The 24,396-nt window shown below is 36.3% G+C and overlaps 1 protein-coding gene across 1 annotated transcript in view; it reads left to right on the top strand.

Annotated features, from left to right (window-relative positions):
* Window positions 1–24,396, top strand: part of CNTN5 (contactin 5) — a 1,534,958-nt gene that overhangs the window by 1,240,003 nt on the left and 270,559 nt on the right. The window contains exons 12-13 of the mRNA XM_043897056.1: window positions 6,219–6,348; window positions 11,279–11,429. Of these exons, the coding sequence (XP_043752991.1) occupies window positions 6,219–6,348; window positions 11,279–11,429 (281 nt within the window). The remainder of the gene's footprint in view (window positions 1–6,218; window positions 6,349–11,278; window positions 11,430–24,396) is intronic.

Below are 24,396 nucleotides of genomic sequence, written 5' to 3'. Positions count from 1 at the left end.
TTGTGTTAATTATTTCTGTATAGCACAGTGATTCAATTATACATATATATATTCTTTTTAAAATGTTATTTTCCATTGTGGTTTATCATAGGATATTGAATATAATTCTATGTATTGTATAGTGGAACTTTGTTGCTTATCCATTCTATGTATAAAAGTTTACATCTGCTAGCCCCAACCTCCCACTATATCTGTCCTCCAACCTCCGCCCCCTTGGCAAGCACTAATCTGCTCCCTATCTCTGTGATTCTGGTTCTGCTTCATAAATAGATTCATTGTGTAATATTTTAGATTTCACGTATAAGTGATATCATACGATATTTGTCTTTTTCTGACTTACTTTTCTTAGTATGATAATTTCTACTTGCATCCATGTTGCTGCAAATGACATTATTTTGCTGGCTGAATATTCCATTGTATAGATGTGCCATATCTTCTTTACCCACTTATCTTTTGAAGGACATTTAGGTTATTTCCATGTCTTGGCTATTGCAAATAGTGCTGTTATAAACATAGGTGTGCAAACATCTTTTTGAATTACAGTTTTGTCCAGATATATGCCCAAGAGTGGGATCGCTTGATCATACGGTAATTGTATTTTTAGTTTTCCGCTGTGGTTGCACCAACTTACATACCCACCAATTGTAGAAGAGTTCCCTTTTCTCCACATCCTCTCCAGCATTTGTTAGTTGTAGACTTTTTAATGATGGCTGGCTATTCTGACTGGTGTGAGGCTGTACCTTATTGTAGTTTGATTTGCATTTCTCTAATAATTGGCAATTTTGAAAATCTTTTCATGTGCCTGTTGGCCATCTGTGTGTCTTCTTTGGAGAAATCTATATTTAGGTCTTCTGCCCATGTTTTTGTATGGGGTTCTTTTTGTTGTTGTTGAAAAAAATAGTTTTCTTTTAATTTTAATTGCCTCATTACTTTCTGGTAATACATCACTTCTTCAAATTTTATTCAATCCTATAAGTTCACAGGAAAATATCAGTGATTATCACTAACTCATTGCCATTTTAGCAGACTTTTAGACATCATCTAACCAACTGCTGTCACTTTGAAGATGGTGGGATAGTCAAAATATAAAGTTGCTTGCCTGAGATGGAAAATGTTTACCACATATTGGGACTGGAACCTACGGGCTGGGATTCTAACCCAGCCAAAACCCACAATACCTGCTTTCAGGACTGAATGAAGCTCAGGTTCTTGATGTCCCACCACAGAAAGAATTCAGTGAGAGATAAAGTGATGGTTAAGAAATGGATTTATTCAGAGTCAGAGAGAAGTACAATCCACAGACAGAGCCTGGGCCATCACAGAGGGCAAGTGCAGTGCAAAATGTGGTGTGGTTAGTTTTTATAGGCTGGGTATTTCACATGCTATTAAGTGGGAGGATTATTGCAACTATTTTTGGGAAGAGGTGGAGATTTCCAGGAATTGTGTCATCATGCACTCCTTGGTCTTTTGACAGTGATTGGAACTGTCCATGGTGCCTCTGGGTGTTTCATTATCCTTGCTGATTGAAGATCAGGGTCTAATCAAGTCAACTTGTCTACTACCTTGGACCCATTTGATTCTAATCAATTTATCTTGTGTCCTTCAGTTCAGTTCAGTAGCTCAGTCTTGTCCAACTCTTGGCAACCACATGGACTGCAGGACGCCAGGCCTCCCTGTCCATCACCAACTCCCAGAGTTTACTCAAACTCATGTCCATTGAGTCGGTGATGCCATCCAACCATCTCATTCTCTGTCATCCGCTTCTCCTCCCACCTTCAATCTTTCCCAGCATCAGGGTCTTTTCCAATGAGTCAGTTCTTTGCATCAGATGATCAAAGTATTGGAGTTTCAGCTTCAGCATCAATCCTTCCGATGATTATTCAGGACTGATTTCCTTTAGGATGGACTGGTTGGATCTCTTTGCAGTCCAATGGACTCTCAAGCATCTTCTCCAACACCACAGTTCAAAAGCATCAACTCTTCGGCACTCAGCTTTCTTTATAGTCCATCTCTCACATCCATACATGACTACTGGAAAAGCCATAGCTTTGACTAGACAGACCTTTGTCAGGAAAGTAATGTCTCTTCTTTTTAAATATGCTGTCTAGGATGGTCATACCTTTTCTTCCAAAGAGCAAATGTCTTTTATTTTCATGGCAGTAGTGACCATCTGCAGTGATTTCAGAACCCCAAAAAATAAAGTCCCTCACTGTCTCCATTGTTTCCCCATCTATTTGCCATGAAGTGATGGGACCAGATGTCATGATCTTAGTTTTCTGAGTGTTGAGTTTTAATCCAACTTTTTCACTATCTTCTTCCACTTTCATCAAGAGTCTCTTTAGTACTTCTTTGCTTTCTGCTGGAAGTGTGGTGTCATCTGAATATCTGAGGTTATTGATTTTTCTCCTGGCTATCTTGATTCCAGCTTTTCCTTCATCCAGTCTAGCAATCTCATGATATATTCAGCATATAAGTTAAATAAACAATGTGACAATATGCAACCTAGACGTACTCCTTCCAGATTTGAAACCAGTCTATTGTTCCATGTCCAGTTCTAACTGTTTTTTTTTGACCTGCCTACAGATTTCTAAGGAGGCAGGACAGGTGGTCTGGTATTCCCATCTTTTTCAGAATTTTCCACAGTTTGTTTTGATTCACAGAGTGGAAGGCTTTGGCATAGTCAATAAAGCAGAAGCAGATGTTTTTCTGGAACTCTCATTCTTTTTCAATGATCCAAAAGATGTTGGCAGTTTGATCTCTGGTTCCTCTGTCTTTTCTAAAACCAGCTTGAACATCTTGAAGTTCACACTTCACATATAGTTGAAGCCTGGCTTGGAGAATTTTGAGCATTATTTTGATACTGTGTGAGATGAAGGCAATTATGTGGTATTTTGAGCATTTTTGGCATTGCCTTTCTTTTTTTTTTTTTTTTTGGCATTGCCTTTCTTTGGGATTGGAATGGAAACTGACATTTACCAGTCCTGTGGCCACTGCTGAGTTTTCCAAATTTGCTGGCATATTGAGTGCAGCACTTTCACAGCATCATCTTTCAGGATTTGAAATAGCTCACCTGTAATTCCATCACGTCCACTAGCTTTGTTCATAGTGATGCTTCCTAAGGCCTTCTTGACTTTGCATTTCAGGATGTCTGGCTCTAGGTGAGTGATCACACCATCATGATTATATGGATCCTGAAGATCTTTTTTGTATAGTTTTTCTGTGTATTCTTGCCACCTCTTCTTAATATCTTCTGCTTCTGTTAGGTCCATTCCATTTCTGTCCCTTATTGTGCCCATTTTTCCATGAAATGTTCCCTTGGTGTCTCTAAGTTTCTTGAAGAGATCTCCAGTCTTCCCCATTCTATTGTTTTCCTCTATTTCTTTGCATTGATCACTGAGGAAAGCTTTCTTATCTCTCCTTGCATTCTTTGGAACTCCGCATTCAAATGGGTATATCTTTTCTTTTCTCCTTTGACTTTTGTTTCTATTCTTTTCATAGCAGTTTGTAAAACCTCCTCAGACAGCCATTTTACCACTCTATCACATCTAATCCCTTGAATCTATTTCTCACTTCCACTGTAGAGTCATAAGGGATTTGATTTAGGTCATACCTGAATGGTCTAGTGGTTATCCTTACTTTCTTCAGTTTAAGTCTGAATTTGGCAATAAGGAGTTCATAATCTGTGCCATAGTCAGGTTCTGGTCTTGTTTTTGGTGACTGAATAGAGCTTCTCCGTCTTTGGCTGCAAATAATATAATCAATCTGATTTTGGTACTGACCATCTGATGATGTCCATGTGTAGAGTCTTCTCTTGTGTTGTTGGAAAAGGGTGTGTACTGTGACCAGTGCATTCTCTTGGCAAAACCCTGTTAGCTTTGCCCTGTTTCATTCTGTACTCCAAGGCCAAATTTGCCCATTACTCCAGGTATTTGTTGACTTCCTCCTTTTGCATTCCAGTACCCTATAATGAAAAGGGCATCTTTTTTGCATGTTAGTTCTAGAAGGTCTTGTAGGTCTTCATAGAACTGTTCACCTTCAGCTGTTTCAGCATTACAGGTTGGGGCATAGGCTTGGATTACTGTGATATTGAATGGTTTGCCTGGGAAACAAACAGAGATCATTCTGTCATTTTGGGGATTGCATCCAAGTACTTTATTTTTGACTCTCTTGTTGACTATGATGGCTACTCCATTTCTTCTAAGGGATTCTTGCCCATAGTAGTAAATATAATGGTCATCTGTGTTAAATTCACCCATTCTAGTCCATTTTGGTTCACTGACTCCTAAAGTGTAGATGTTCACTCTTTCCATCTCCTGTTTGACCACTTCCAACTTGCCTTGATTCATGGACCTAACATTCCAGGTTCCTTTGCAATATTGCTCTTTACAGCATCAGACCTTGCTTCTATCACCAGTCACATCTGCAACTGGGTATTGTTTCTGCTTTGGTTCCATCCCTTCATTCTTTCTGGAGTTATTTCTCCACTGATCTCCAGTAGCATAGTGGGTAACTACCGACCTGGGGATTTCCTCTTTCAGTATCCTATCATTTTGCCTTCTCATACTGTTCATGAGGTTCTCAAGGCAAGAATACTGAAGTGGCTTGCCATTCCCTTCTCCAGTGGACCACATTCTGTCAGACCTCTCCACCATTACCCATCCGTCTTGGGTGGCCCCACACGGCATGGCTTAGTTTCATTGAGTTAGACAAAGCTATGGTCCTGTAATCAGATTGGCTAGTTTTCTGTGATTATGGATTCAGTGCGTCTGCTCTCTGATGCCCTCTCGCAACACCTACCATCTTACTTTATTACCTATGGACAAAAGGGAGGGGAAGTGTATAAATTGAAATTCCAAACACAGTTTCTGCCCAAGTTCTGCCATTATCAAAGGATCTCATTTCTGTAGTTTGCCTTTTTGGACCTTGATTTGCCCTTTTGTAAAATCAAAAAATTGGATCATATCACCTTCACAGTCACATCCAACTCCAACATTCCCTTATTCTAAAATCACTAAGGCCAAAGCATAGTTACAGAAAAAGACTGACACAAATAAAAAGAGTAGGAGAACTGTTAAAGAAAACTGAGAGGGAGGGAGTGGGAATCCTGGGAGGTTAACTTATTGCCTGTCTCTCTAATCTTCTTGGGAAGGGGCGTGTCTCTCTAATCTTCTTGGGAAGGGGCGTGTGCTGGTTATATTGTCTACTCTCACCAACTCAGTAAATTCCACTGGCAGATAATAGTCGAATGAATGAATGGGTTCATTTAAAAAATGATGTCAAATTACTTGGCATCTCTGTTGATAGATAAGCAAAGCACTGCTCACTAAAATTAAAAGAATGATTTGCTTGATGTTAAATAGATAAGATATCTGATTGTTAAAGAACATTTTAAATTTAAAATTTGTTTTCGAAGTGTGCTCTTGGCCTCAGTTTACCTCAGTTTGCATGTGTTTTATTTTCTGTCTTCTGTATTATTTCATCTAATAATTAAATTTACATTTTCTGACCAAAAGTTTTATACAGATTCCAGTTATAGGACAGTTGTTGTTTTTTTTTTTTTAATCTATGTCATTGTGTTGGAAAGTGAGAGAAAAGACAAACATCTGACCAGATCAATATAATAAAGAGATTCTTGGAATTTAGTGGACTGTATTTAACTTGATCCTACATATCTGCAGTCTCAATCCTTTCTACATTTGAACTCCAGCTTCTTATTTGTAAAATAAATTCAATAAAAGCATTATCTGATGACTGTATTTCATTAGCTTGACCAGTATACCAAACAAAAGCTGCTTATTTTAAAATATAATCAAAAGTAAAATTCATAAAAATTACTATAAGAAGATATAATTTCTTTTCTGATCAAGACATAGCTATATTTTACATTAGAATAATGTATAGTAAATTTGTCTTCCTAAATTGAAATAATGTTCAACTGTATTAATTGTGGGAGCTTCCTAGTGACTCAGATGGTAAAGGATCTGCCTGCAATGCAGGAGACCCAGCTTCAGTGCGTGGGTCAGGAAGATCCCCTGAAGAGAATAGCTACACACGCCAGTATTCTTGCCTGGAGAATTCTATGGAGAGGAGTCAGAGGGCTATAGTCCATGGGGTTTCAACGTTGGAGGCCTTTTTTTTTTTTTAATCTAGGAGAGAATAACTGTAAAATATGTGTGAAACATTCAATTTCTATATCTATTTTTCTTATTTCATTACAGAGTAGGGTTGAGATGGTTAATGGAGTATTGATGATCCACAACGTGAATCAATCAGATGCTGGAATGTATCAGTGTCTGGCTGAAAATAAATACGGAACCATCTATGCAAGTGCTGAGCTGAAGATTTTAGGTATGCCGTTTCTAACTAAATGAATAAGAAAGAAGTGTGGCTTCTTCTCATGCTCTAATTCTTACTATGCTGGAGGTTTATGATGTGATTGTAAAAACCTATTTTATCTTTTAAAACTATGCCTTTCTGATATATACTTTTTAAATTTTGGGAGATAAGGTTATATAGCATACAATTTGTCCCGTAACGTTTACGTTCTTTAATTTTAGTTTTAATCCTAACAGATTTACACAATATATCTTTTCTATGGCTTTAAAAAAAAAATCACATAAGAAAAGTATGCTAACTTTCAAGGAAAGTTGTCATAAAGGTAGAGTATCAGAATGTAGGTTATCAACACAGCAATGCTTAATATTTTCCCAAGCTGCTCCTACCTACCAGTAGGTACGTGGCTCCTGCAAGGCAGGACGCCCAAGAAAGCATCGTCTGTTAAAGAGATGTTACCACCTTAACAGGTTGATGAGAGCCCTCCTAAAGCCGAACACAGTAAGCTCATAGGGTTACATTCTGGAATATAACCAGAACACTAGCACTACTTCACACTTTCCTATAAGAAAAATTCAATCCAGGGGAACAGGCTACCAAATTGAGCCTCTTTAGGGCACTGGAATCGATTTTCTTTTTTCTCATTCTCAAGATGTTCTAAATTTTGGTTCTGGGATAATTATAACACAAAGAGAGAGACTTAGATGACCTTAACACACCATTTATCAGAAGTGTGCAAAGGCCTAAGTGTGCTGTGTACTTACCACTGACCCAAAGCACAACATTCACAGAAACACCCAAGATCTTGGAGTCTGAAAATGCACCTTTCATATATCAGTTAAATATAATATGCCATAAACCAACTTGAATTATGAATGTTTATATTTGAAATTTCCTCACACTATAACAAATCCATCCAATATTGATACAGGAGTCCATGTTTCAATGTCTTACATCCTAACCAATCAAAAAATATTTACTTTCTTGTTAGCTCATACACCTGTATTTCTGAATTTAAAAACTGATTCAGCACTCACCTAATCAATAGTTTATCCAGAAACACTCTCAAATGGGTTCCTTTCTTATTCAAAAATATGTTTTCAAAATTACCTTTAATAAAGTATATCCCCAGTAGGCAACCAAATATGTTATCTTTCTATAAATTCCTAAATTTTTCTTTCAATTTCTTTACTCATCTCAGTTGGTACCTTTTTCTGTTTGTGATACATAGATATCTTTTAATGTTATGTGTTATCTGCTAAGTATAATTATGTCATACTTCTATGTAATGAACATAAAACACAAATGAAATATTCATAAGATTTTCAGATTGGCATAAATAAATGTCTAAGATACAGTAAAGTTGTACAGATATTTTCCAGGTTCTCTTTTAGATGTAAAGGTGTCTCTTTTTTTGTTTGTTTGTTTATTTATTTTTTCACATATTCTTTAGTTCAGCATTTTAGGAATCAGTGAACTAAAATGGACTGGAATGAGTGAATTTAACTCAGATGACCATTATATCTAATACTGTGGGTAAGACTCCCTTAAAAGAAATACAGTAGCCACCATAGTCAACAAAAGAGTCTGAAATGCAGTACTTGGATGCAATCTGAAAAACAACAGAATCATCTCTGTTCCTTTCTAAGGCAAACCATTCAATATCACAGTAATCCAAGTCTATACCCCAACCACTAATGCTGATGAAGCTGAATGGTTCGATGAAGAACTACAAGACCTTCTAGAACAAGCAAACACCCCCAAAAGATGTCCGTTTCATTATAGGGAACTGGAATGAAAAAGTAAGAAGTCAACAGATACCTGGAGTAATGGACAAATTTGCCTTGGAGCACGAAATGAAGCAGGGCAAAGGCTAATAGAGTTTGGCCAAGAGAACGCCCAGGTCATAGCAAACACCCTCTTCCAACAACACAAGAGAAGACTCTACACATGGTCATCACCAGAAGGTCAATACCAAAATCAGATTGATTATATTTTTTGCAGCCAAGGATGGAGAAGTTCTATACAGTCAGCAAAAATGAGACTGGAAGCTGACTGTGGATGAGATTATGAACTCCCTATTGCCAAATTCAGACTCAAATTGAAGAAAGTAGGGAAAACCACTAGACCATTCAGGTAGGACCTAAATCAAATCCCTTACAATTATACAGTGGAGCTGACTAATAGATTCAAGGGATTAGATCTGATAGACAGAGTGCTTAAAGAACCACAGAGGGAGTTCATGACATTGTACAGGAGGCAGGGATCAAGACCATCCCCAAGAAAAAGAAATGCAAAATGGCAAAATGGTTGACTGAGGAAGCATTACAAATAGCTGACAAAAAAAAAAAAAAGAAGCTAAAGGTAAAAGAGAAAAGGAAAGATATACCAATTTGAATGCAGAGTTCCAAAGAATAGCAAGGAAAGATATGAAAGCCTTCCTCAGGGATCAATGCAAAGAAATAAAGGAAAACAATAGAATGGGAAAGACTAGAGATCTCTTCAAGAAAATTAGAGATAGCAAGGGAATATTTCATGGGAAGATGGGCACAGTTAAGGACAGAAAAACTATGCAAAAAAGATCTTCAGGATCCATATAATCACGATGGTGTGATCACTCCCCTAGAGTCAGACATCTTGAAATGCAAAGTCAAGTGGGCCTTAGGAAGCATCACTATGAACAAAGCTAGTGGACATGATGGAATTACAGGTGAGCTATTTCAAATCCTAAAAGATGATGCTGCAAAAGAGCTACACTCAATATGCCAGCAAATTTGGAAAACTCAGCAGTGGCCACAGGACTAGAAAAGGTCAGTTTTCATCCCAATCCCAAAAAAAGGCAATGCCAAAGAATGCTCAAACTACCATTCAGTTGTCCTCATCTCACATGCTAGCAAAATAATGCTCAAAATTCTCCAAGCCAGGCTTCAACAGTACAAGAACCATGAAATTCCAGATGTTCAAGGTGGGCTTATAAAGGCAGGGGAACCAGAGATCAAACTGCCAACATCTGTTGGATCATGGAAAAAGCACGAGAGTTCCAGAAAAACACATACTTCTTCTTTATTGAATAAAGCAAAGCCGTTGACTGTTTGGATCACAACAAACTATGGAAAATTCTTAAAGAGATGGGAATAAGCAGAACCCCTGACCTGACTCCTAGGAAATCTGTATTCAGGTCAAGAAGCAAGAGTTAGAACTGGACATGGAACAACAGACTGGTTCCAAATCAGGAAAAGAGTATGTCAAGGCTGTATATTTTTGCCATGCTTATTTAACTTATATGCAGAGTACATCATGCAAAGTGCTGGGCTGGATGAACCACAAGCTGGAATCAAGTTTCCTGGGAGAAATATCAACAACTTCAGATATGCAGATGACACCACCCTTATGACAGAAAGTGAAGAACTAAAGAGAATCTTGATGAAAGTGAAAGAGAACAGTGAAAAAGTTGGCTTAACAGTCAACATTCAGAAAACTAAGATCACAGCATCTGGTCCCATCACTTCATGGCAAATAGATTGGGAAACAGTGGAAACAGTGAGACTTTGACTGCAGCCATGAATTAAGACACTTGCTCCTTGGAAGAAAAGCTATGATCAACCTAGACAGCATATTAAAAAGCAGGGGCATTTCTTTGCCAACAAAGGTCCATCTAGTCAAAGGTATGGTTTTTCCAGTAGTCGTGTATGGGTGTGAAAGTTGGAATACAAAGACAGCTGAGCAACAAAGAATTGATGCTTTTGAACTGTGATGTTGGAGAAGCCTCTTGACAGTCTCTTGGACTACAAGGAGGTCCAACCAGTCCATCTTAAAGGAAATCAGTCCTGAATATTCATTGGAAGGGCTGATGCTGAAGATGAAACTCCAATACTTTGGCCACCTTATGGGAAGAACTGACTCATTCAAAAGACCCTGATTCTGGGAAAGATTGAAGGCAGGAGGAGAAGGGGATGACAGAGGATAAGATGGTAGGATGGCATCACTGATGGACTTGACATGAGTTTGAGTAGGCTCCAGGGTTTGGTGGTGCAGCAAGCTTTTCGTGCTGCAGTCTGGGTGGTCACAAATAGTTGGATATGACTGAGTGACTGATCTGCACTGAACTTTAGTTCAGTGTTGTTAACCACAGCTACCTACTGGAATGTCTTGGGAAGTTTAAATGAAAACTAATAATAAAAATCTAGTAATACAAAATGAATATTAATGAATGCTCAGGCCTAGGTGAATAATTGCAACCAATGAGTTGAAATTTAAATTATTCAATTCTTAAAACTGTATTTCCTAAAACTCTACATTTAGTTTTGTATACTATTTAAATGGACTTCTCAGGTGGCCCAGTGCTAAAGAAGCTTCCTGACAATGCAGGAGGTGCAGGAGATCCCAGTTCCATCCCTGGGTCAGGAAGATCCCCTGGAGTAGAAAATGGCAACCTGTTCCAGTATTCTTGCCTGGAAAATTATGTGTTGCAATTATTGGACATGACTGAGAGCCTGAACACACACACACATACACATTATTAAGTAAAATATGCATCAAGACTCAGAGATTAGAAACAGGTGACGCAGGATTGCCTTCTTCACAGATAGCCTCCATTTTTCCAAAGGAAGCCCCAAACAGACCCATGTTCAACCCCTTCACCTTTTGCCCAAAGTGATCATTAAACTTACACAATTAAAGTTTAATTAAAGCATCTCATTCTTTGAAACAACCTTTATCTGTAGGCCCCACAATTGTAAGAACCTGGTAAAAGAAAGGACAGCCAATAAGATATCTATGAAGCAATAATTAAATTAATATTCAAATTAGTGCCTTTTATATGTGTAGATATCTTATGATTTTATTAAAAATGCATTCCAAAGGTAAAATTGCCCAATCTCAGTGAATCATCCATTAGAAGTTACTGTCATTGCTTCTGGTAGAATTAACTTTTTCTTTTTTATAGCTTCAGCTCCCACTTTTGCACTGAATCAACTGAAGAAAACAATAATTATTCCCAAAGACCAAGAAGTCATCATAGAGTGCAAACCTCAAGGATCTCCAAAACCAACTATCTCTTGGAAGAAGGGAGACAAAGCAGTCAGAGAGAATAAAAGGTTAGAAGTCTATTTCGTAATTCAAACGTTTAATATCAGACTTTTCTGAAGTTGTGGATGATACCACACAATGTATATGAGTCTTAACATAATGGTGAGACATATTTCATGAACTGGCTGAGCTATGGCTTTGTCTTCATAGTGATTAAGAAAGAAATCAAGTGATCTATAAAGGAAAAAGTTCTATCTCAAAATGGCCTTACTTCCTTGTTTCTGTGATATTTCAGCACCAACTGGGAATTTCACCAGATTATGAAGAAAGCAAATACTTTCATTCAGTTAGTTAATTTTGGTTTTCATTTTGGGTCTCCAGGTTTGAGGACCCAGAAGTTATCTATCATAATTTTTAGATGATGGGTTTGCATTTCAATGTTAGTATTAAAAATAATATAAACATATTCTTGATATCCTGGGTAATCCCTTTATGACAGAATACTGCCAAGCTAAACTTGCATTATTGCTTTAATTATGTTAATGAAAAACACTATAGAATTATTTCAGTTGCTACATGCAAATGAGGAATGTACAGAGAACTTTCTACCATATAAAGGTCTGTCATTGATACATAAAGCCAAAGCAGAGCATGGGACTACAAATGGGGAAAAATGATGAGAGAATCACATAGTTGCACAACAGTCTATGTATGACAAACTTAAAAGTCTCATGCATTACCAGTCATTATCATCTGGTGTTGCAAATGGTGATTTGATAAAATATTATCTTCCATATGTTACAGTAATGTTGCATATGTTGTTTAAGGCTGTGTTTTTCATTTGATCTATAAAAATTAGGAGTTTATGTTTTGATTTATATTTCAGTCTCAGTAAACATATAGCTAAAATAATTTAAGTCAGCATTAGAGTCCATTTAAACAATTCCTTAAGTAATTTTATAATATTTTGGAATATTTGAAAAATATCTTTGGAATATATGCTTTTCCCATTCAAGTCTGAGAAATATTATTTTAAGTTGCATGTCTCTAATGAAATAATTTATGAATGATTGGATTACAGTCAGGCCCAAGGATCTATGTTGCCTAGAATTGATATGGATTAATCATGGACATTGGGTTTCTCAGGTAGCACCAGTGGTAAGGAATCTATCTGCAATGCAAGAGATGCGGGTTTGATCCCTGGGTTGGGAAGACACCCTGGAGGAGGGCATGGCAGCCCACTCAAATATTCTTGCCTGGATATTCCCATGGACAGAGGGGCCTGGTGGGCTATAGTCTATAGGATCACAAAGAGTTGGATATGATTGAAGTGACTTATCTCGCACATAATGGATATTTTGTTTAGGAAAAAAAAGAAAAAACTCTTTCTTAGTGCAAGTGAGATTGGGGAGTGAATTACAAGCTGTAAGATCAGTGTTTCATTTGGATGAATTGTATATGGTTGAAATGAATTTTTAATGATTGTTGCTCAGAAATATGAAAAAAACAAACAAAACCCTCACACAAATCTTTCGTTATAACAGGAGAAAATGAATTTGTAGTATCCTAGTAAGAACATATACTTTACATTGCTTACTTATCATTTTTTTGAATGTATTGAATTTTCTCATATCATCAAAATATATATGACATATTAGTATAAGCCATTCCATTTGCAATGCATTACTTTGTTTTATGTTTGAAAATGACATGTGAGCCTTGTCTTATTTATTTCAGTTCACCATAGAATGTCCCTCATCAACTCTTTGTAAACATCACATTGAGTTTAATAAGCATGGTGCCATCTCTTTGTCAAAGCAAAAGTACTGAAAGAGAAATGGGATTATGAATTTCTATTACAAAAATATGAGTGTGATAAATTTTTTATTTTACAGAAGTCAAAATGCATGGTTGTGAATTTTCCATTTTTCTTGCTCCCTTTTCTATTTACTGCTAACTCCTTGGTTAACAGTGAAATACAATGGCATCAAACTAAGATCACTCAAATTTTCCATATTTCAATACCTCTGGTGAAAATGTTATTTAGCAATAATACTGAAAGGTGTTTTTATTTAAGTAAAAGTAAGATTTGGACACAGTTAGCATTTTGTTACCCTGAACTATATGCTTAAATCTGTAAATTGGTTTAATTTCATAACAAATATCAAAGACAATAGTGCATTTTTATTCTTTAAAATTGACAGGCACACTTGCAAAATGTAATTTTCGGCAGTGTCAAGTTTCAGTAAGAATACAATCTAATTGGATATAAAAAATAAATGTTCAAATATTAAAGTAAGAGGCTAAGATTTAAATAACAGTAAAAAGAATTACACAAAGCATTATAAGAATACACATAGCTATTTGGACAATTGTACATTCTAAAAATATGAGCGCAAAACAAAAATTTAAATGTATATATTTTATATGCTTTAGAAGAATATCTCAATTACATATGACAACTTGTTTTCTTACATATGTTTTAGGTCATTTGTATCTGTTAGAAGTACTTCAGCTATTTGTAAGTAGAAAGGGAGTGTTTTGCCAAAAGTTTTCAATTTTGTCTCATATTCAAAGGATTTGCTAACAAAATAAGTCACACATTATATACAAATGAATAATGCCACTATTTATTAGAGAACTATCTAGCTTACTTTCTTTATTAACATTAAAAGGAAAGAGAAACAGAAACAGCAAACAAGAGCAATAATACATACTTCACCAAATTGAATTTGCTCGCATCCAGACTTAAACAGCACTGGGAAGTCTCATGTCACAGCACATACTGAGTCCCAAATGGGAAAAGGTCCCAGGCAGTGAGTCCACTCTCTGGATGAGTCTTTTAAAATTGCATTTCAGGGTTTATAATCCCTCAGTCATCAACCTGTGAGCAAATTGAAGCTCTGCTTTCATGTTAATGGTGGGTTTTTTTGTCATGTAAAACTTGGAATGTTGTTAAGACCCAGGGCTTGGTTGGCCAGGCCCCCTCCAGGGCCTCAACAATTTCAAGATTCCTTACCTGTCTTATCTATGGTGCTGCAAGGCTTGCACTCACACCAGGCAGTCTGGGCACTCACAGTCAGGACAGGTCCAGGCAGGTTAGAAGCAAGGTCAGAGGCCTGCTCTACATTGTCTCTTAAGCCTAAAAAGACTATTTAATTTCCCTAACAGGGAGATGTTAGAAAACTGTTAATGCTTTGAAAATTTAGTGTCATATGTATTTCACATTGGGGCACAGGTTCAAATCATTGTTTCTTTTGTTATAAATATGTTCACCATTCATGTAATCTGCATCAAGTATGTCCTTCACTCATCCAACCTACAACTAGGAAAAAAAAAACCAGTTAAATGAATAGCCTGACCTTCATTCACAATCTTCAGTTATTCGGGGTCTTTCCAAATTAAGGATTAAAACAACAAATGACAATTTCCTATGTGGGGACATAAAGACTACTATTACATTGAGAAAATGATGTTAAAGTAATAATATATCATAATAGGAACATTTAGGTATGAGAAACATATCACTTTCAAAGCATAAAATTGTGTCCAGAGCAATAACCTAAAAATGTAATAAAAGATTTCAATTGCAGAAAAAAATTGTAACCAAATCAGCTGAAAGTATGTCAGAAACTCAAAACAGTGAATTTGAATCAGCATTAATTTCAATGTAATTCTAAACTGTAAATCTATAACAACTTGAGGTTAATAAGTCATTTATTTTATCAATGGAGTGTCAATTTATTACCTTACCCTATTCTGCCACATTTTGATGGGTCTGTCGGGGCACATGTGTAATTTCCTCAGTTCTGTCTTGTTGCAGCAAAGTTTTGAAATGGTGGACAACTTGGTCACAGCTCAGTTTTATTCTGCAAATAAAGGATAGTACACCCTGGAGGCTTGAGGGCAGGCCAACCCCGAAGGAGAGACCGCAGCCCCTCTTGACTTCCTCCTTTTATGTGTTTGTTTCCTTCCCCCGCCTTGAGCCTACCCTATGCAAATTGGGCTAGCCAAGAAGGGGGCATGTTTGTTTCACCTGAATTTCTCATCCAGTCCATGGATTTTCTTTTGTTCCACTTTCTTGGACTCTTTCCTTTGTCTTTTAGCCACTGCCATCTTGGACTCCTTTTTCCTATTCTAACTACCTAACAGAATGTTCCCAAATTCACTTTCATTTTGTTTTGGGAAGGATTCTTCAAAACACAAACTTTCTTAAATTTGTCTGTTTTGCTAAAGAAATACGTAAATCATTATCCTAAAGTTTAAAGGGCTTTCTGGGTGGCTCAGCAGTAAAGAATCCACCTGTAATGCAGGGGCCATAGGTGACAGGGGTTCGATACCTGGGTTGGGAAGATCTCCTGGAGAAGGACATTTCAACCCAATCCAGTATTGTTGCCTGGAGAATCTCCATGGACAGAGGAACCTGGTAAGCTACAGTCCATGGGGTCACAGAGAGACTGACAGGACTGAAGATACTTTAGCATGCACACATGCACGCAAATTTTAAAATGTAATAAAGAGTAACTAGGACATGACATGAATTTTAGAAGAAATAGGATTAACAAATAAGTTGTCTGATTATACATACAAAATATTTCATTCATTTGGCCCTAAGTGATACAACTAAAATATGTAAGAAAATGGATTATGTCAGAGTTTGTGAGTTGTTTATAGTCGTTTGTTTTTTATAAGAATGAATTGTCTATATCAGGAAATGATCAGTATGAACTGCTGCTCAAACGGTAAATCATATTATTGCTAATAATGATGATGATTGCTTTTAAGTCTGTAGCATTTATAATTTACAGAGCAGTTTAACATTGTGGGTAACAGTAGAACCCAGTGTGTAAAGCGGGAAGATGATGAGTTTTCAACAGGTCACTTAATTTTCTTACTTATAAAATTAGGATCTAAAAGAATAAGAGTACCTGTTAGGTACTGAGAAATAAATGAAATTTTGTGTGTAAAATATATTGGCTGGTATATGGCATTCAGTAAGTGCTCAATGAATGCGACTGTGTTGAAGCTATTGCTGCAGATGTGGACAGTAGTGGTGGTGGTGATGATGATGGTGTCATTTGAACGTTTAAATCTTTAAATACTGGTGTTAATGTTGTTATCAGTAGTTCTGAATAACTTTAACACTTTCCTATCCTTTCTCCTATAATTAGGGGAAACATGCCTAAATTAAGTTATTATCTGGCATTTATAAAACCTTTAGTGCCTTCCATATGATAAATTTGCTAATCTATGTTAGCATTCTTTATCCATCAGACTCCAAACCTACACTTCTTGGCATTTTTTCATGGTGTGGCTGTTCTCACCAACCTTACCTATTCTTGGTTCAGTATTACTAGGATAATTTTTGAACTAGCAGGCTCAATAGTTAGCTGTTCTGTGATCAGTATCATAGGCTATGTTAATATACATGTAATGAATATACATGAAGAGTAATGGAAATAAAGAGGAAGGTTTTTAAACTATATTTGGGTATTTTTTTTCTTTTATGGAATCTCCAGGTTTTGTCCCACTGCTTTAAAAAATCAGCAGCACATGTCCACTTAAGTTCCTTTATCGATCATGTCCACTTTCATACTGAAACTAATTTGTTCCAGGAATACTAAGACATGAAACAGTCCATAGGGATTTTCTCCTCTAGTGTACTTTCATTCAGAATGTTCTGCTCATCAAACGCATATTAGATTTTCACTTCAGCTCATTATTTCCATTACTTGGCCATTAACTTCTGTTAAAATATAATCACCCAGAGGCACTCCAACAGTGCGCAAATATTAAGCCTTCATTATTCTATGTTCATTTCCTGTATTTTTTGTGGGCAAAGACAATCTTGGCTGAAATGAAGAATACAGAGCTTTTGCAAAGGCACAGGTTTTTTGTTTATTCTCCATCTGCATATATTAAAACTGTTATTTAAATGCATAAAATATGTCATATATGTTTTAAAAATTGTTCACAATTATTGTAATAAGTACCAATTTTCACTTCTAGACCAAGTAGGGTGGGTACCAGTTATGGAGAAAATGGACTATAATTCAGATGGGTGCTAAGGAAACCGTGTATCCCAAAATATAAAAAGTATCCTATGGAGGGGCAGTATTATAGTGCTTTTTTTTTTTTTCTTTTATGGGACTATAATCTAGGCAAAGACTTACTGAAAATCCTTTGTAATAACCCCCTCCTCACCAAAGGAGCTTCAGAACAGCGAAGTTTCCAACTCACTCATTTAACACACACAGAAAACTGCACTTGAAGTGCCCATTAGTTGACTTCTGGTGGGAATTCATGTTGTGTTTATTAGGCAACAATGATCAGGCTCACATACTAACTCACAGACATATGGAAAAATATATTCTTAGCACAAGCCCTAAAGGACATTGTTACTGAGGAGAAAACGAAGTCTTCTTTCTTTTTCTAAGGAAGAAGAGGAATTCATGGGTGTAATTAGGGCCTTGTTTCTGCCCCTCTGTTTCCATCCACATGCTGTGTCTGCTAATGAACAAGCTGTTTTGTTGTTTCCTCTGTGACAATGTCTTTTACATATTAAGAACATAAAACAATATAGACCCTGGGTATCTTGTTTTCTTTTCTTTTTTTTTTTCTCAGAGTCTGAGAAATTGTAAATGAGAGAAAATGAACATTCATATATCAAGAATATATTAGTTGACTTCCTTTGTAAGTTAAAATCTATGCTTTCAAGGGAAATAAAATAATCTTAGGGAAGAGAAGGTTGATAGCTACTTTCATAAGATGTAATACTTGTGAATTGTTCACAATATACAATGTGTTATCTGCCCCTCGTGGATGGGGATTCTATTCCAGAGGTCCACTGAGCTGAAGGGGATTAGGAGGAAATGGTCTTACACTCCTCATGGTGCGGTTAGGATGTTGACTTCCTGATCTCAAAAGCTAACTGCACAATGGTCTGCCTGATTAACCTTCTCTTTAAAATCTTAGCAAAACACTATAAAGGAAAAAACGCAAAGTCATAGGACCATTGGAAATTAAGCAATGTAGAGGAACACATTTTTGCCCTTTAGGAAGAATTATGCCTTCAGGTAAAAATAGGCTCAATTAAGAAATGATCAAAAGACTGTTCAATCCTAGACCTTTGAAACTACAACTAAATCAAAAAATGAAGGGAACAAGGAATCTTCTGCTACCTTCTACTTTATGCCCATACATATTAAATTCAGGAATTGGGCCTCATTACAAATTGACTTGAATCCCTCTACTACACAGAAGCTACTCTTTAAGGTGGCAAGAAGTTTCTCTCCCTACTCCCTCCCATCAACACCAATCCAGGATAAGTTTTGGGATCATGAATCCATCAAGGGGCTGGGAAAGGATATAAATTTTAAGATTTGAAGTTTTTTACAAAAGAACAATTTTAGTACATAATGTTATAAAGGAAAAATAATGAAATCTGCGGATTCTTGAAATTAGAAAGAATAGGGCAGTTAGCTTTTTCCAGGAATCAGTTTACCTGGAAACTGAAATATCATAAGGATGAGAGAATAGGAATCAACAAACATCTTGCCTCTATCCAAATGATATTAGATACCTAGTGAAGCCTAAATATATTTGACTTGGTCTTGGGCAGCTGACTGGTGTCAAGATTAATATTTGAGGAAGGGGTTCAGACATTGATAGAAATAGTGAAGGGAGGCAAGAGAAGCTAGGAATGTTACCAGAAGACAAAGCCAGGCCTCTGAACATGGAAGCCCAAAAGAGTGAGAAGCAGAGAGATCAGTAAAGTGTAAAAGCTAATTTATAGTCACAAATATGAGAACAAGATGTGAAAACAAACAAATGTAATAAGCATAGCTGACAGGAATAGATACAATATAAGTAGATAGCAATTTTATGTCTATGCCTACATGTAGTAGATGCCCCAAATTGTTCACAGAATACCCCTAAGAGGTGGATTATAGGTAATGTTAATTTTGTGCTTTCCTGTACTTTACAAATTTTATATAATTATTATATAATATTTTCTAATTTATGTAGTAGTAAGGAAAGTTAAGGTATACACTAAAAATTTGTAGGAGTAAATTTCTTAAAATTGCATATATCTCTAATCATTTAATTCAAATAGTTTAGATTTGAGTTGGACATATAAAAAGGTAAGGACATTCTTATCCATCCTGCTTTAAGGAGAGTATCTACTTTAAGGAGAGTATCTACTTGGTTTTGGAAACAATTTGAATTGCTTGCCCTAGTCTTTTAGAGATGTATTCTAGAAAAATTGATATGATTGGCCCTTGAGATTCATTTTAGTCCAATTTGAACAGATCTGTCTCTTATGCTACCATTCTTTCAATCAGCTGACCAATTGAGCAAAACTTCAATCAACAGAAAATGAAATATTCAACCCAATTTAAGCATACACTTAACCATTTTTCCTGGGTTTCCTTCTTTTTTTTTCCCACTTCCCCCTACTCTCCCATAAAAGCCATGCTTTTCCCCATTACCAGAGGAATATTCTCAAAGCACAGCTTTGAAGATGTCATCTACATGCTGAAATTACTGATAATCTTCTACTGAATACAATAATAATCCATGAGTATATTTGAAGTTCTCCACATTTTCCATGTTTTTTCATTAGTCCATCTAATAGATATAAAGTTGAAATCTATGAAATTTCTACTTTGTCACTTAAAAATGGAGAGCAATATTTCATATGGTTCACATTAATATTTAAACATATCTGCATGCTATAATGCTTGAGGCCAGGGATGGAGTTGTGACTAGAATGTTCAGTGTACCTACCTACATGAAGTTCGGAATCTACACCTGCTTTATTACCTGTTCAACTATATTTCACTCTCCGTGTATCTCTACCCGTTTATTTCTTCTTTCTACAAAAAACAAAAACAAAAAACCCAAACTCCAAAGTATTTTATCTTTACTTACAATGGACTCTCACAGTTCCCCGAATCAGACTCTTTATTTTCTCACCTTGTAAACTTTACTCAAACTTTTCCCTTCTCTCTCCTCTACTTCTTTATAGCATGCTGGTAAACCTCAATAACATTTGAAATCCTAACTCAAGAGGAAGAACTCTCTTCTTATGCTTTCCCATCATTGGAAATGCCCAAGCAGACACAATTATCAAGAAGCTGTAGTTAGTAGAAACTTCAGTAAATGATTTAACTCAACTTCTTTTAATTTATAGTATGTACCAATTCACAACACTCTGATTTAGATATTGTCATTGCTGATATAACAATTTTGCAACTTAAAGAGATTAAGAGACTTGTTCAAGGTAATCCATCATAAAGCTGAGCTTTAAAATCAAGTCTTATACTTGTCAATGATTCTGTGATAATCTTAGCAATCAGATTGTCTGGCAGTGATGTTGCATTTCAATCGACATGGAGAATAGTGATAGAATTCCTTCAGTGTCCATGATGTTTCTGATAATTCTAATTCATCTTCCCTGTCTATACTCAAAGCCTGCATGACCAACTTCATAGTCAGTTTTCTTTCTCTGTCCCTCTCTCTCACACACACACACTCACATGCAAATATTAAGAAAATCCTCCAAATAAAGACCTAACTTTGAATCTAATTTTTCTTAAAAAAAAAAAAAAAATCATGGAACCAAACTGAAAACTGAGACACAATGGTCAAAATTTCATCTTGCTTTTACTTTTCTCTTTCTTCATCTAACTTTATGATAAACTAGACTTATTGTGGCTCAGCAGGTAAAGAATCTGCCTGCAATGCAGGACACTTGGACTCTATCCCTGGGTTGGGAAGATCCCCTGGAGAAGGGAAAAACTACCCACTCCAGAATTCTGGCCTGGAGAAGTCCATGGACTGTATAGTCCATGGGGTCTCAAAGAGTCGGACGCGACTGAGCAACTTTCACTTTTTGGCTTCCCTTGTAGCTCAGTTGGTAAAGAATATGCCTGCAATGAAGGAGATAAGACCCCGGTTTGATTCCTGGGTCAGCAAGATTCCTTGGAGAAGGAAATGGCAACCAACTGCAGTATTCTTGCCTGGAGAATCCCAGGGACACAGGAGCCTGGCAGGCTATAGTCCATGGGGTCACAAGAGTTGGACACAAATTAGCAACTAACCCACCACCTGATTACATAGGTATTGATTGACAGTCCGGTTATAAGAAATATTATTTGTTCTTTGGTTTCAGTGACACATTGACCAATTGATCAAATTGTATGCAAAAAATAATTCTAAACATGCCAGCATGTGGTGCTTCTGGGCTGTTTTAATATTTTCCCCATTGTAGATCTCCCTTGTTTTAAGGGATATCCAGTGTTTCTAAACGTCATCTTCCTCTGGCAATGATTCAACTCCCAGTAATTCAAATTTATTGAGTAACAATATTCTCATACCATGACAAATAATTGAATGGAAATGGAAAATCAAAAGAATTTTCACATTTTCAAATGATTCAATTGTCAATAGCATGTTTAGATAATATAACAATGATCATAAATATTCAAATTAATGACATCCATTTAAATACAGAAGCTTCAAATTATTTTTCCCTAATATTTCCCAAAGTTAAGATCACAAGAAATCTAAAGGTTTCTCTTCAAAGGTCATCTACTTCTTTTTTTTTTTTTTTTTTATAGAAATTCTCACCATCAATTTGTTTCATTTCCACTTTTTAAAAAATTGCTAAATACAAGTCAAGTGTGAAAGGGTTAGTCTCTCAGTCATCTCTGACTCTTTGCCACTCCATAAGCTGTAACCCTCCAAGCTCCTCTGTCCATGGAATTTTTCATGCAAGTATACTGGAGTGGATAGCCATTCCCTTCTCCAGGGAATCTTCCTGACCCAGGAATCAAATCTGGGTCTCTTGAATTACAGGCGGATTCTTTATGATCTGAAACACCAGGAAAGCCCCAACATGCCTATTTCCCAAGGGAGATATCACCGAGAAAGTCAGTTAATTTAATCTGCAAGTGACAACAAAATAATTCTGGTTCAATTGTGCAAGGAACTTTGCCAGTTTGTGGCTTTACATCACTAGCTAATTCCTAGTTTAGCAAATAGTTCATAAATTCTACTTTTAATTATGACTAATTTACCCTGGTTACTATAAATTGCTGTACAAGTTGCCTAGTTATGATCTCCACATAGGGACAACTTGAACAAATCATTAGTTGCTTAAAAATTTTCTTTTCCAAAAGCCCCCCAAGACTACAACTTTCAGTTTAATTTGTCCTTAAGACAAACAACATCTAAAATAGTTGGGAATTCAAGCATCTAAGTATGTGCCACTGACTGATCCTGCTACCTCCCCAAATGACTCTTCAGTGAATATAAAATAAAGAAAAGAGAAGATTCCTAGGATGTTCAGAGAAAAGCATTTTATGATGAACATTTTTAGCTTCCCCTGAGTGTTTTAAAGTCATTTCTTTTCAGTTTTACATAAATCATGATCTAATTTAACTATGGTTGATTCATAATGGGAATTAGTGGGTTGTTTACAAATTAGGGCATAGACACAATAATCTTGACAACAATAAAAAGCAACCTGCAGATCATTTCCATAAAAGATAATCTACACATGATATCATTAGCATGTCTGCATTTCTTTGTTCAAATGACAGAATTTATGAGATAGTTGATAGATAGGTACAAAAATATAAGCTGATCACTGTGTTCTTAGTTGTATCTAGAGGTTTCAGGGTACCAATTTATTTTTGTTTTTCTTTCTTTCAACTGTAGATAGGAGCTCCACTTCTTTCCCTAATGCCAAATTGCCTAGACACTGTTCTATTTAATTCAATTGATTTTAGTGAAAAAAAAGTTTGTACAACATATACTGAATATAAGACACTATGCCAGGTCATAACAAGTAAGACAGAATCCCATCCCTCAAGGTGGTACCTGTCTAAAGAGCAATAAAATTAACTCATAGATAATTATAATACAGCTATTTAGGAAAATAATAACATAGGAATATTAACACAGAGTTCTTAATGTATTTAACATAGATATTATTAACAGGATTATTAAGATAACAAAATAACTACCATTTATTGAGAATTGGCTCATTTATATATGCAGTACTTAATATCAATCCTCAAAATAAGGCCCCTTATAAGGGACTTATAATCTACCTCAATATTTTAAATGGGGTAATAGGTCACACACATAGCAAGCTACAGAGTCAGAAAGTCCAGTTCTTGTTGGATCCAAGCCACTTCTTTGTGTATTCCACTCTATAAAAAATAACTTTTGAGAGTTAAAAAAATAAAAGCAGAAAATTAAATCTGGATGAAAAATGAGGGAAAATTTGGAAGAACTGGCATCTTAAATAGTCCTTAAATAGGATTTGAGGTAGACTGTATTTCAGAAAGGGTTCAGAATTTGAAAAAAACATAATCATGAATCCAGCACACTTTTGTGAAAGGTTCAGTTCAGTTACTCAGTCGTGTCTGACTTTTTGCGACCCCATGAACCGCAGCATGCCAGGCCTCCCTGTCCATCACCAGCACTCAGAGTCCAACAAAACCCATGTCCATCGAGTTGATGATGCCATCCGATCATCTCATCCTCTGTCATCCCTTTCTCCTCCTGACCTCAATCTTTCCCAGCATCAGGTTCTTTTCCAATGAGTCAGCTCTTCTCATGAGGTGGCCAAAGTATTGGAGTTTCAGCTTCAATATCAGTCCTTCCAATGAACACCCAGGACTGATCTAATTTAGCATGGATCGGTTGGATCTCCTTGCAGTCCAAGGGACTCTCAAGAGTCTTCTCCAACACCACAGTTCAAAAGCATCAATTCTTGGGTACTCAGCTCTCTTTATAGTCCAACTTTCACATTCATACATGACCACTGGAAAAACCATAGCCTTCACTAGATGGACCTTTATTGGCAAAGTAATGTATTTGCTTTTTAATATGCTGTCTAGGTTGGTCATGACTTTCCTCCCTAGGAGTAAGGGTCTCTTAATTTCATGGCTGCAATCACCATCTGCAGTGATTTTGGAGCCCAGAAAAACAAAGTCAGCCACTGTTTCCACTGTTTCC

This window comes from Cervus elaphus, chromosome 1 (assembly GCF_910594005.1).
Source record: "Cervus elaphus chromosome 1, mCerEla1.1, whole genome shotgun sequence".
Classification (NCBI taxonomy): Eukaryota; Metazoa; Chordata; class Mammalia; order Artiodactyla; family Cervidae; genus Cervus; species Cervus elaphus.
The sequence above is the reverse complement of the archived record's forward strand: the minus strand, read 5'-3'. Positions and strand labels throughout refer to the sequence as shown.